This window comes from Entelurus aequoreus, linkage group LG01 (genome assembly GCF_033978785.1).
Source record: "Entelurus aequoreus isolate RoL-2023_Sb linkage group LG01, RoL_Eaeq_v1.1, whole genome shotgun sequence".
Lineage (NCBI taxonomy): Eukaryota > Metazoa > Chordata > Actinopteri > Syngnathiformes > Syngnathidae > Entelurus > Entelurus aequoreus.
In genome coordinates, this window is record NC_084731.1 from 66,288,000 (window position 1) to 66,302,789 (window position 14,790).

General features: G+C 38.7%; 1 protein-coding gene across 1 annotated transcript in view; it reads right to left on the reverse strand.

Annotated features, from left to right (window-relative positions):
• Positions 1–645: 645 nt before the first annotated feature.
• The window catches only part of LOC133655916 (uncharacterized), a 35,337-nt gene continuing 21,192 nt past the window's right edge, over positions 646–14,790 (reverse strand). Inside the window, exons 3-4 of the mRNA XM_062056555.1 lie at positions 3,343–3,386; positions 646–3,274 (exon numbers count right to left, since the gene is read on the reverse strand). Coding sequence (XP_061912539.1) covers positions 2,428–3,274; positions 3,343–3,386 — 891 coding nt within the window. The 3' untranslated portion in view covers positions 646–2,427. The remainder of the gene's footprint in view (positions 3,275–3,342; positions 3,387–14,790) is intronic.

The window sequence follows — 14,790 nt, forward strand, 5'->3', positions numbered from 1 at the left end:
ACACACCGTAGGATACAATAGCTTACCTACGTCACAATGTAAACATGCCATGGGTGGATTTACACCTGACATCCACTGTAATGATAACACGTACAATAGCGTATCTAGTCGATACTACTATGATTACATTGATATTTTTTATCATCACAAAATCTTTTTTCGTTTAAAAAAAAATATTATGTTTATAATATCAGTAAATACATCCCTGGACACATGAGGAATTTGAATATGACCAATGTATGATCCTGTAACTACTTGGTATCGGATCGATACCTAAATGTGTGGTATCATCCAAAACTAATGTAAAGTATCAAAGAAGAGAATAAGTGATTATTACATTTTAACAAAAGTGTAGAAAGAACATGTTAAAACAGAAGATAAGCAGATATTAACAATAAATGAACAAGTAGATTAATAATCCATTTTTAGTTTGTCCCTCATAATGTAGAAAGAATAATAGGTAGATAAATGACACAATATGTTACTGCATACGACAGCAGACTAATTAGGAGTCTTTGTTTGTTTACTTACTACTAAAAGACAAGTTGTCTAGTATGTTCACTATTTTATTTAAGGACTAAATTACAATAATAAACATATGTTTCATGTACCCTAAGATTTTTTGTTTCAATAAAGACAATAATGACATTTTTTGTGGTTCCCTTTATTAAGAAAAGTACCGAAAAGTATCGAAATACATTTTGGTACCGGTACCAAAATATTGGTATTGGGACAACACTACCGCAATCCTGTGTCCAAAGTGTGGCCCGGGGGCAAATTTCAGCTCGCTTTTTATTGGCCCTTGACATTCATTATTGTCAAGATATGTAATTACAGCGCTGTCAAACGACTCATCTGGATTAATCATGATTAATCACACGTATGACTAGTAGTCTTGTGCCCTTGCATAATTTCAATTAAGTTAAAATGTCAATCAATTCAAAAAAGACCACACAAATGCAATTATTTTGTTGGAAGGTAAAGGAGCAAAATACATTGCGTGATTGATGCAATATTTTTTGTGAATGAGTTAAATTGTTATTGATGACAGCCCTACTTCTTAGATATTGCACTCATTTCCTTTGTCATCTATAGGGCTTGGAAGTGTGAAGTGGAAATGCATTGCATTGTGGGTCTTGCTGGACTCTGAATCTCTTCTTTACATGGCTGAATGCAAGACTCTATCTGAATTTGTGTTGCCTTTTAACAAGTTCAAAATATGAGGCAAACATTAGCTGCCACAATCGTGGTCATGATCGCTTCAGGGGGAAAAAACATTTGGTGAGATTTTTCTCATTTCCAGCGTGAAAGCAAAGCCGAAGGAAGTCGTATTATGAAGCTAATAAATAGACGATGGATGGCAGCCGTGAGACCATCAAACCTGACTTTTAACGCCACCACCTGGTACATGTTGGTGTGTTCACTGTATTTTGACACTATTTGAATCAAAGCCTGTTTGATTCTATTGCACACGTAGCATTTAGTACAGGCCTGGGCAATTATTTTGACTCAGGGGCCAAATTTAGAGAAAAAAATGTGTCTGGGGGCCGGTATATTTATTTTAAAGAACACTAATACAAAACCTCACAATAATGTCTGATTGAATGCTAAAACTGTTATGACAGAAAACAGAATGGAATTAAAAAATGTTTTTACTGAATGAGACACCCAGAATGTTCATGAAAATAAAGAATGTGGGATTTATAATATTAACTATGAACGATACAACACTGAATATTGACAACAAAAGAATGTCACACCCCCTCTCGATCGACATATTTTACAATCAAGCGAAACGCAACAAAAATGCAACAAACACAGCGAAGTGTGAATGCGAAGGGTAAAAAAAAACCCCACCTAAAATCTGATATATGTGATATATCACTAAGCTTTAGAACTTTGTTGTAAAAATCTCCTTCCGCATCAGTCCCTGACACCCACATTTCAGGCTGGCCGCTCTGGAAACACTCTGTGGAAACGCTCCCCACCCACACTGCTTGGTGCCTTGTCTGAGCTGCTGTGACTTACATTACCATAGTAACTAGCATATCATGCGAAGGTGCAGATTCCAACCATTGAAATACTTTTTATAGTTCAAGACTTACTGTAATTTGAAAACATCACTGCACATCATAATGGCAGCGACAGTTTCCATCTTAAAGATCTAAAAAAAATGTTTTGGAATGTCCGGCGGGCCAGATTAGTAACCTGAGGAACTTTCTGTGGATATTCTCCTTCATCCAGGTCATTGTCATCTCAGGGCCTTCAATCGACCGCAACTTGACTGTTTGTTTTGCCTCTTATCCGAGTAGGCTTCATCAGTTCATGCTCACAGACTTAGCTTGGTCGGATCTCAGTAGCATAAACCTGAGATAAACCGAAGAACTTTGACCAAGACAATCCTGAACGAATGACTGAAAAATGTACTCAGGTCTTCGAAATACTTGGCAGATAGTGCTGAGAATAAAAAACATCCAACTGTTTCTTCAGGCTCTCGATCCTGCCTCGGTCCCGGTAAATTCTCTGAACCAGCATGTCATCTTTGGCAAACACCACCAGGTCGCACCACGAAACCCCCGTCACCATTATCTCTCCTTGGATGTTGCAGTAGAGGTTGTTCAAGGGTTTTAGGCGCACCGCTTCGTCCTGGAAACTCAAAAAGGGGCAGGCCATGAAACTCTGGAGACTGGAGCAGCTGATGTGGACCAGTCCAAAAGTGGGAGTCTCCTTGGGGTCGTACACCATGCCGTGCGGCATGGCTCCCAGCCATGCGGCATCTGGATGTATAACCAGAGAACAGGGGGACCAGTTGACACATACGTTGCGACAGTACTCGCCGAGAGCTTGGCTTTTCATTTCCTCCTCTTGTGCGCCTGAAAATATCAGGAGCTTTGAGTGACGCCGCCCTGATAGCTTTTGCAGTCGCTCGGTCACCTCCTTGTGCTCAGCATCACAATTAATGACTTGTCTGTCCTTCAGCTCTCTGTCCCTGATCTCTGGAAGACATGTTACTGGCTTCAAAGCGTGATCCTTCATAGGCATCTGCGGCCATTCAGGAGCATCACTGTGATATGTGAAGTTCCCTCTTGACGACTGGCTGGCATCATTACGAGGTCTGTTCATTAGTCTGATATTCTCATTGGTAATATATTTGACAAACAACAGAGGTTTCTTGTTTTCAGGCAAGTTCTTGCAGTCTTGGAAAAGTGTCTGCAAAAAACACGTGTTATCAGGTGAGTCAGTAACAACACTGTGGCGCTCGTCGGGCTTCCTCCTAAGAGAAGAAACCAGAGCAGATTGTTAGGACTGTACGGACCAAAACTGCTAAGTCACCATTCTTACCTTGGAAACTTGTAGATTGTCTTCTGCAGAGTGTCTTCCACTGTCTTGTTTTGGAATAGGAAAACAAATACTGTTATTTGTATGCATATGAGTTACAGCCACAGTTCCTAAACTGAAAAAATGTTTCAGTTAAAGCTGGGGTACCAAAGTTTTATTATTGGACTTAAAAAGAAATCATACAGTACAACTTAACAGTAATCATTTCTGTTTGTGCCTTATAATTAAGTATTTCAGTAAATAAAACCCTGGAAGACAAACTCATGTGTCTTCCTGGCAGTCAACCCCTCCAGATCCAACCATGGGATTTAGAGAAAGGAGGGGTGAGCAGAGCCTATATTGTGGACATCAAGTCATGGATGGCAGTGAATTTCCGAGAGTTCAAGCAGGACAAAACAGAGGTTTTAGTTATAGACCATGAAGACCAGAGGGAGAAACCTTTACCAAAATTACAAGATTTAAACCAATAAAAAATCTGGGCGTGATTTTTGACTCCAAGCTGACTTTTATCCTACATATTAAAAATTTAAAAAAATAGTTAAGACAGAATCCGCCCGTTTCTCTCTCAGGCCAACACGGAGGTGCTGATGCATGCTTTTATTTCCTGTCCTTTGGACTATTGTAATGCTCTCTGGCCTTCCCAAAAAGAACATCAGAAGTCTACAATTAATACAAAAATCAGATGGCGGAAGCACATTACACCAGTTTTAAAGTCGCTGCATTGGCTCCCCAACTGCTTCAGGGTGGATTTTAAAGTTCTATTGTTAGGGTTTAAATGTCTAAATGGACTTGGGCCTTCCTATTTTTTCTGACCTGCTTTTACAGTATCAACCCTTTTAGCTTACCAAATTCCAGAACAAAGACGCACGGTGAGGCAGCATTTAGCCACTATGGCCCCCACCTGTGGACCAGCCTGCCAAAGGCTAAAGACTAGGGGTGTAACGGTACGTGTTTTGTATTGAACTGTTTCGGTACGGGGGTTCCAGTTCGGTTCGGAGGTGTACCGAACGAGTTTCCACACGCACATATGAAGTAGCCGCCTAAGCTAAAGTCTTTACAAGCTGCTCCGCTTCCTTCTGCCTCTTCTCTGTCAGTCCTCTACACAGCACCCAGCATTGTCTCACCCACACAACCATCTGATTGGTTAGAACTATAGCGATAACAGCCAATCAGCAGTGCGTATTCAGAGCGCATGGATTCAGTGCTTCTGCGGTGGAGTTAGCAGATAAGTGTTTAGCAGGTGAGCATCAGGCAGCGTACTCTCCCCAAATTAAAATAAACACCTCCCAGTCAACTACTAGTAACATCACTATGAGCCCGTTGACGTTCTAGAAACAAACTGCAGCTCAGGTCGCTCGCAGTCCTGGCTTGAGGTGAAGGCTAATTAGCTTTTAGCGTAACGTTAGCTCATTTTGCGGTGTGTGTGTGTTAGCTCATTGTGCGGTGTGTGTGTGTGCGTGTGTGTTGTGTGTGTGATAAAAATCAACTACAGGCGTCCCAAATGCTGTAATAAATTAAGCATGATGAGTTGACTTGAAACTGTTTAATGTTGCACTTTTTATATGTAGAAGAAAAGTTTTATCATTTTATTTAATCTGAGCAACAACTTGAGGCAGTTCAATGTTGATTAACGTGGGCAGAATTATTATAGTGTTCCCAATGTTAAAAGGATAATGCCATTGTTTACAAATTTGGTAAATAAACAACCAAAAAATTTATATTTTGTTGTTTTCTTACTGTACCGAAAATGAACCGAACCGTGATCTCTAAACCGAGGTACGTACCGAACCGACATTTTTGTGTACCGTTACACCCCTACTAAAGACACACCTTTTTAATCAGGCTTTCTACTGATCATCTGTTTTTTCATTCATTACTCTCTCAATGTTATGTTTTTATTAAGTTATTGATATAGTATTTATATTTTTACATATATTTTATCATTTTATACTATATATATATTTTTTACTATATATATATTTTTTAATGGTGTTGATTTGAGTTCTTCTCCAGTGTGGAGGCCTCAAAGGTGGCGTTTTACCTCAAGTCCTCAGTGCCATGTTTTGTTTTTGCTTTGTTACTATCCATAGTGCTGTATTTCTTTTCCTCTCTTCTTCTATTTTTGCCTTTTTTGTAAATCACTTTGTGTTTGCCACTTGCCTGTGCATGAAAAGTGCTATAAAAATAAAGTTTGATTTGATTTATTTTGATATAGTGACGCGCATGCACGGTGCAAACTTGTTTTCAGTAAAGCATGGCTGCCGAACAACTCAAAATGTCAGCAGACATGGTCACACCTAACACAATATAACACAATTTGTGGATATTATTAAAAAAGACTTCCATGCGCCATGAGAAAATCAGAATTACATCCCTTTAAATCCATTAAAAAGTATAAAGGGAAAAATCCAAAACACTCCACACTTATCCATGTTTGGTACATTTTAGCTGCTTGATATTTCTGATTGATTACAAAACTTTAAACTCGTCATGGAAGTAAAAAAGGTAGAAGTCTAACTTTCACATACCGTATTTTCCGGAGTATAAATCGGTCCGGAGTATAAATCGCACCGGCCGAAAATGCATAATAAAGAAGGAAAAAAACATACAGTATATAAGTCGCACTGGAGTATAAGTCGCATTTTTTGGGGAAAAGTTTTGATAAAACCCAACACCAAGAATAGACATTTCAAAGGCAATTTTAAATAAAGAATAGTGAACAACAGGCTGAATAAGTGTACGTTATATGACGCATAAATAACCAACTGAGAACGTGCCTGGTATGTTAACGTAACATATTATGGTAAGAGTCATTCAAATAACTATAACATATAGAACATGCTATACATTTACCAAACAATCTGTCACTCCTAATCGCTAAATCCCATGAAATCTTATACGTCTAGTCTCTTACGTGAATGAGCTAAGTAATATTATTTGATATTTTACGGTAATGTGTTAATAATTTCACACATAAGTCGCTCCTGAGTATAAGTCGCACCCCCGCCAAACTATGAAAAAAACTGCGACTTATAGTCCGAAAAATACGGTACTCATAATATATGTACACACACAAACACACATATATATATACTATGGCTGCAACTAATTAATTTGATAATCGATTAATCTGTCGATTATTACATCGATTAATCGATTAATAATCGGATAAAAGAGACAAACTACATTTCTATCCTTTCCGGTATTTTATTGAAAAAAAAACAGCAGACTGGCACCATACTTATTTTGATTATTGTTTCTCAGCTGTTTGTAAATGTTGCAGTTTATAAATAAAGGTTTATAAAAATAAAGAAAATAAATTTAAAAAAATAAATGATAAATAAATAAAATAAAAAGTAGCCTCTGCACATAGCATAGATCCAACGAATCGATGACTAAATTAATCGCCAACTATTTTTATAATCGATTTTAATCGATTAGTTGTTGCAGCCCTAATATATACATATACATATATATATATATATATATACATATATACATACATACACACACACACACACACACACACACACACACACACACACACACACACACACACACACACACACACACACACACACACACACACACACACACACACACACATATATATATTAAGGGTGTAGCGGTACACAAAAATTTCGGTTCGAGGTACTCGGTTTAGAGGTCACGGTTCGGTTCATTTTCGGTACAGTAAGAAAACTACAAAATTTAAATTTGTTGGTTATTTATTTACCAAAATTTGTAAACAATGGCCTTATCCTTTTAACATTGCTTTAAAATAGCTCTGTGTGTGATGGATGTGAGCCACCACTAGGTTGATCAGTGCAACAGCAGGCAGTCATGAATGCTAAGCATAACAATAACATACATATACACACAGGGTCCATTGCCAGGGTTAATGCAGTCAACATACATAAAATAAAAACTAAATAAGATGAGGCTCAGAATTGGTTTCTTAACAAAACCCTTAAGTGCAACATTTCCACATATAAAGTGCAACATTAAACTGCTTCAAGTTGTTGCTCAGATTAAATAAAATGACAAAACTTTTCTTCTACATACAAAAAGTGCAACATTAAACAGTTTCAAGTCAACTCAGCCTCAGATTAACTTTTCTTCCCCCCCCCCAAGCCTTTAACCCTGGTGACTTTCACTCAATTTTCATGCTTTTTGCCAGAAAAATTAGTTTACCCACATTGTCTGCAGAAAGAGCAGACCTGCTTGCAGTTAAAATGTCTCCAGCTGTGGAAAATATCCTTTCACTGGGCACAGAAGTAGCAGGTATGGCGAGGTAGTCCCTGGCTAACTTGGCAGTAAGAGGATATATGGGCTCATTGTTCTTCCACCATAGAAGTGGGTCAAAATCTAGATTTAATGCAATATGGTCTTAAATCTGCTGCTATAAAAACACCAACGGCATTTGTTATTGCTTTAGCCCTGCCTGACTCGCCGAGGAGAGGCTGCTTTAATGCGGTGTTTGCACGACGCTCGTCTTTATCTTCGTTGAAGTGATGTTATCCATTGTTGTATCGCACCGCGAAGCCGAAATGTTCCCAAACGGGAGATCTTTACGAGGCAGGAGGGCCTTCCAGCTCTGGCTTTTTGCATTTTGTAGTAGCCCGGTCATTGCTAGCATGCCGTGTGTTGTGCCTCTGTGTGCATTGCTTACGCAACGTGCGGTGCGCCACTTAATATGTCCGTGTGGAAACTCGTCCGGTGCACCTCCGTTCCGAACCGAACCCCCCGTACCGAAACGGTTCAATACAAATACACGTACCGTTACACCCTTAATATATATATATATATATATATATATATATATATATATATATATATATATATATATATATATATATATATATATATATATATATATATATATATATATATATATATATATATACACACCTGTATATATACACACACTACCGTTCAAAAGTTTGGGGTCACATTGAAATGTCCTTATTTTTGAAGGAAAAGAACTGCACTTTTCAATGAAGATAACTTTAAACTAGTCTTAACTTTAAAGAAATACACTCTATACATTGCTAATGTGGTAAATGACTATTCTAGCTGCAAATGTCTGGTTTTTGGTGCAATATCTACATAGGTGTATAGAGGCCCATTTCCAGCAACTATCACTCCAGTGTTCTAATGGTACAATGTGTTTGCTCATTGGCTCAGAAGGCTAATTGATGATTAGAAAACCCTGGTGCAATCATGTTCACACATCTGAAAACAGTTTAGCGCGTTACAGAAGCTACAAAACTGACCTTCCTTTGAGCAGATTGAGTTTCTGGAGCATCACATTTGTGGGGTCAATTAAACGCTCAAAATGGCCAGAAAAAGATAATTTTCATCTGAAACTCGACAGTCTATTCTTGTTTTTAAAAATGAAGGCTATTCCATGCGAGAAATTGCTAAGAAATTGAAGATTTCCTACAACGGTGTGTACTACTCCCTACAGAGGACAGCACAAACAGGCTCTTACCAGAGTAGAAAAAGAAGTGGGAGGCCGCGTTCAACAACTGAGCAAGAAGATAAGTACATTAGAGTCTCTAGTTTGAGAAACAGACGCCTCACAGGTCCCCAACTGGCATCTTCATTAAATAGTACCCGCAAAACACCAGTATCAACATCTACAGTGAAGAGGCGGCTCTGGGATTCTGGGCTTCATGGCAGAGTGGCAAAGAAAAAGCCATATCTGAGACTGGCCAATAAAAGAAAAAGATTAAGATGGGCAAAAGAACACAGACATTGGACAGAGGAAGACTGGAAAAAAGTGTTGTGGACGGATGAATCCAAGTTTGAGGTGTTTGGATCACAAAGAAGAACGTTTGTGAGACGCAGAACAACTGAAAAGATGCTGGAAGAATGCCTGACGCCATCTGTTAAGCATGGTGGAGGTAATGCTTTGGTGCTGGTAAGGTGGGAGATTTGTACAGGGTAAAAGGGATTCTGAACAAGGAAGGCTATCACTCCATTTTGCAACGCCATGCCATACCCAGTGGACAGCACTTGATTGGAGCCAATTTCATCCTACAACAGGACAATGACCCAAAACACACCTCCAAATTGTGCAATAACTATTTAGAGAAGAAGCAGGCAACTGGTATTCTATCGGTAATGGAGTGGCCAGCGCAGTCACCAGATCTGAACCCCATTGAGCTGTTGTGGGAGCAGCTTGACCGTATGGTACGCAAGAAGTGCCCATCCAACCAATCCAACTTGTGGGAGCTGCTTCTAGGAGCGTGGGGTGCAATTTCTCCAGATTACCTCAACAAATTAACAGCTAGAATGCCAAAGGTCTGCAATGCTGTAATTGCTGCAAATGGAGGATTCTTTGACGAAAGCAAAGTTTGATGTAAAAAAAATCTTATTTCAAATACAAATCATATCATTATTTCTAACCTTGTCAATGTCTTGACTCTATTTTCTATTCATTTCACAACGTATGGTGGTGAATAAGTGTGACTTTTCATGGAAAACACAAAATTGTTTGGGTGACCCCAAACTTTTGAACGGTAGTATATATATATATATATATATATATATATATATATATATATATATATACATATACATACACACACACACACACACACACATATATATACACATACATACATACACATACATTTATATATATGTACCGTCTGTTAAAACAAACAAACCATTTAAAAGGGGTCCTATTATGATTATTTTCTACATTTAAAACACTTCCTTGTCAGGTTCTTAACCTTTTTGAACTCGGGGCCCAACATTTCCACTACAGAGGGACCCAGAGTTAACACTGACTTATCTTAATTGTAATCATATTCAATTACTATATCTAATTTACTTACAGTTGAAAAGGATCAATCTAAAAAGCAAAAACCTAAAAACAAAGACTAATCAAATGCAGTGAAAAGGAAGTGACTCATAAAAACGGATGAAAAATAAATGTACATACAACTATGCAGGGCAACAAATTCTAACTAAATTACTAATAAATACTAATATATGTTTCTTAAATAAACTGTCAATAAAATTTAGGTGCAAATGAAAATACGGTTTCACCACTTTAGTCATAATCTTCACGATTAAAAGGGGAACTGCACTTTTTTTTTAAATTTTGCCTACTATCGTTCACAATCATTATGAAAGACATGACGACGGATGGATTGTTTTTTTTAATGCATTCTAAATATTAAATAAAAGGTCAATAAAAGTCTGCTAACAGCGGCACCAATGAGAGCTCCACTATTTTTCACCCCAAAAATCCAATAAATAACCATTCAAAAAGAGCCAACAATACTCCATTTACATTTCGTGACTTCAATACTAACCAAGTATTAGTTATATTGTTATTATAAGAGCTAATGCAGACAAACTATTTATAGCGGTGACGTGGTCACTTCCTGTGTCCCTATGTTTACATCATGGAGTGGTCTGCTGCTTCCTCGCTTCCCTGCTCCCTCTCAGTTTATTCTAGATCATAAACCATGCCTCTCACCTGAAAAGTAGATGGCTGAGGATCAGTGGAGGCTCCTCCATAGAGGTGGAGGAGGCCTGGCCTCCCCAATAATTTGAGAGAAGAGAGAGATTTAAAAAAAACAATAAATATATTTATTTTATTTATTTATTTGAACAAAAAACATATTTTTTATTTTTTATATTCATATTATTTTAGTTTTGTTCATAAATCTAAATGTTCCCATGGCTAAAACCCAATATTGCAATTGTAAAGCAACAGGCCAGATTTCCCTATCAGTTTGTATTAAGGGAGGCCAGGCCTCCCCTAGGAAATTAGCTTCTCATAGAAGTCAATGTAATGCATGCTTTTTCATGCCAATATGTGATTGGCCAGATCACTGAAAATGGGTGGGCAACGGAGGCCTGGCCTCACCATGCATTGTGTCCAGGGCTGAAAGATTGACATTTTGTTCGTCCAATCACATGCTACTGGTTCATTTGGAATCAATCCTTTCCTTTCCTAATCAACACAGAAGCCATTTTGAGAATTCGCCAGCCACTTCAGTCAAACAAACACTCGCCATAGTGGCTACGAGTGTCCTATCAACTTGTGCTTTTCAGGAAATTTAGAGAACACCCCTGGCTATCATCCGTGAAGTTTATAGCTCATATAGCCAAATACTTTTGCTTAAAACGACCTCGGAAATCGGCGAGATTCTGGCGCAATTTAATAGTAAATGAAGCCAGCACCAACCTGTGGAGTGGAGTCCAGGAGAGAGCATGCCGCCCCTCAGCTAAACCAGATGTGAGTTGAACTAATTAGATGTCTCTACCAGTGTTACACCACTAGTTCTCAGTAGTAATAACACTCCATTTTGTCTGTGTTTCTCAGCAGATAAAGCCAACTGGAACCATATTTTTACATATTTTATATTAAATATATTGAATAAAACTACATATGATAAAGAAAGTGTTATCTTATCTTTTTTATATGCTAAACTTGATTAAATTGGTGATTACATGTTGAAGCTGTAGAAGAATGAAAAATGTAAGCTAAACAAAATTGTTTTTAACTACATAATTAAAATTCCTGCCTTTTACACATGTTCACTTGGCGTTTATATAACATCCAAATGTCATTTCTCAGCTTAATTATCAGGCAGGCTCATAGACTTACAGCAATGTAATTTCTTCAGGAAGGCACAAGGCTAAGCTCTGCACAATGAATTGCATCAGCAAGAACTTTCTGACTGTAGCTTACACTCCAAATAGTATGCTTTTGGCCAGCACAAAGACAGATAAGAGAACAGGGAACATTCCATCGCGAGTGAAGTGAGCAAGCGGAAAAAAATGGCCTCCTCAATTCTGGAAGTCACCAGCCTCCACTGCTGAGGATATAATCTGACAAGTTGGGACACTATGACAGCCATTTAGGACCTGAAACTGGCAAAAACGATACGAAAAGCGCTTGTTACGTATGCAATATGATTATGAGTCATTCTTCATCTAAATGGGGATATATGAACATCCTAGCAGCCGGCGTCCTAATGACAGCAGACATTGTACAGTAGGTGATGTTTTACTGTGTTTTCCGGTTCTCATAAAGTTTGGGGTGAGTAATAATCAGTGATGAAGAAAAAAAAATAAACATGATGCGTTTTTTAAATTAATGTGAAGCATATGCTTAAAATTATCAAAATACATAAATATTAAATGTTATTATAAATGTGCTTTTTCCTAAATGACATATATACTTACATCATGTATATAAAACCCTAATGGAGGTGTTTGGATATTTTTTTTATTTTTTTTTAAAGGCGGGTTTTCGCTATGTAAAGCGCTTTGAGTCACTAGAGAAAAGCGCTATATAAATATAATTCACTTCACTTCACTTCAGAATAGGCTCCATTGTAAGCAGAGATTTGATTGCTATTTTTTCAAATTTACAATGCATTAAAAAAAACATTCATCATCACATCTTTCGTAATGATTGTGAACGATAGGCACAATTCCCCAAGAAGTGCACTTCCCCTTTAAGAAACTCCTCTATGACTTTAGCTCCAGACTTCTGTTTGCTTGATATTGTCATTACTGCCACAAGAGTTGGAAAAGTGTATTACCACTGAGTACCCTTGCGGCCCATATGGCCCACAGCCATACTTGCCAACCTTGAGACCTCCAATATCGGGAGGTGGGGGGTAGGGGGTGGGGGCGTGGTTATTTACAGCTAGAATTCACCAACTCGAGTATTTCATATACATTTCATATATATACATTTCATATATATATATATATATATATATATATATATATATATATATATATATATATATATATATATATATATATATATATATATATATATGCATGAAATACTTGACTTTCAGTGAATTCTAGCTATATATATATATATATATATATATATATATATATATATATATATATATATATATATATTTATTTATTTGATTTACATATAAAAGAAATACTTGAATTTCAGTGTTCCAGTGGCTATCCATTAGATGGCAGTATTGTCCTGTTTAACTTCTCCGTTCAACTTGCAAGCGTATTTCTTCATCTTGCTCGTCGATGGCGTCGCCATGTCTGTAATTTCCTCGTTCTTCTGCTTCCTCTCCTTGTTGTGTGCGCAGTTGTGCACTCCACTCTCTAAAAGCCCTAGATGTTATGACGTCATTGGGCAGGCAAGCTGTTTTATTGTGGGAAAGCGGACGTGAGAACAGGCTGTCCCCACTCAGTCTCAGGTCCGCATTGAGCTGGAGGGGGCGTGGCCTCCAGCTCCGGCTGAATACCGGGAGTTTGTCGGGAGAAAATCTCTAGCGGGAGGTTGTCGGGAGAGGCGCTGAATATCGGGATTCTCCCGCTAAAAACGGGAGGGTTGGCAAGTATGCCCACAGCTGAAAAACAAATTTTCTGGCGGGCCTTATAGGGGCGCTTGCGGCTGTACACTGGTGTACATGACATATCTCTTCATGATGCGCCATTTTGTTTATTTACGTGCCTTTTACATTTTTAGCGTTTCCTAACGAATCTCCTGACTGAAATAAGTTGGAACTGTACGCTACTTTGTATTAGAAATGCCAACAGCGGAGGATGCATGTGCACATAAGAGACAGTCTGCCCCACAACAAGAGGGCAGCAAAAAAGAAGGAGCTTATTGACTACAGCGCCAACTAAAATGGCGGACTCGCGCAAAGCATTTTGGGCAAACCTCTACCATATATGGATCATTTGCTGACGTCACACACAGAACCACAGAACTTTCCTCCAGAAGGTCTTATCTTTGTCCATGTGATGTCAGATGAAACAAAAATGGAGCTGTTTGGCCACAATACCCAGCAATATGTTTGGAGGAGAAATGCCATCCATCCATCCATTTTCTACCGCTTGTCCCTTTTGAGGTGGCGTGGGGGGGGGAATGCAGCCTATCTCAGCTGCATTCGGGGGGAAGGCAGGGTACACCCTGGACAAGTCGCCACCTCATCGCAGGGCCAACACAGATAAACAGACAACATTCACACTCACATTCACACACTAGGGCCAATTTAGTGTTGCCAATCAACCTATCCCCAGGTGCATGTCTTTGGAGGTGGGAGGAAGCCGGACTACCCGGAGGGAACCCACGCAGTCACGGGGAGAACATGCAAACTCCACACAGAAAGATCCCGAGCCCGGGATTGAATTTAGGACTACTCAGGACCTTCGTATTGTGAGACACATGCACTAACCCTTGTTCCACCGTGCTGCCTTGGAGGAGAAATGGTGAGGCTTTTAATCCCAGGAACACCACCTACCGTCAAGCATGGTGGTGGTAGTATTATGCTCTGGGCCTGTTTTGTTGCCAATGGAACTGGTGCTTTACAGAGAGTAAATGGGACAATGAAAAAGGAGGATTACCTCTAAATTCTTCAGGACAACCTAAAATCATCAGCCCGGAGGTTGGGTTTTGGCGGCAGTTGGGTGTTCAAACAGGAC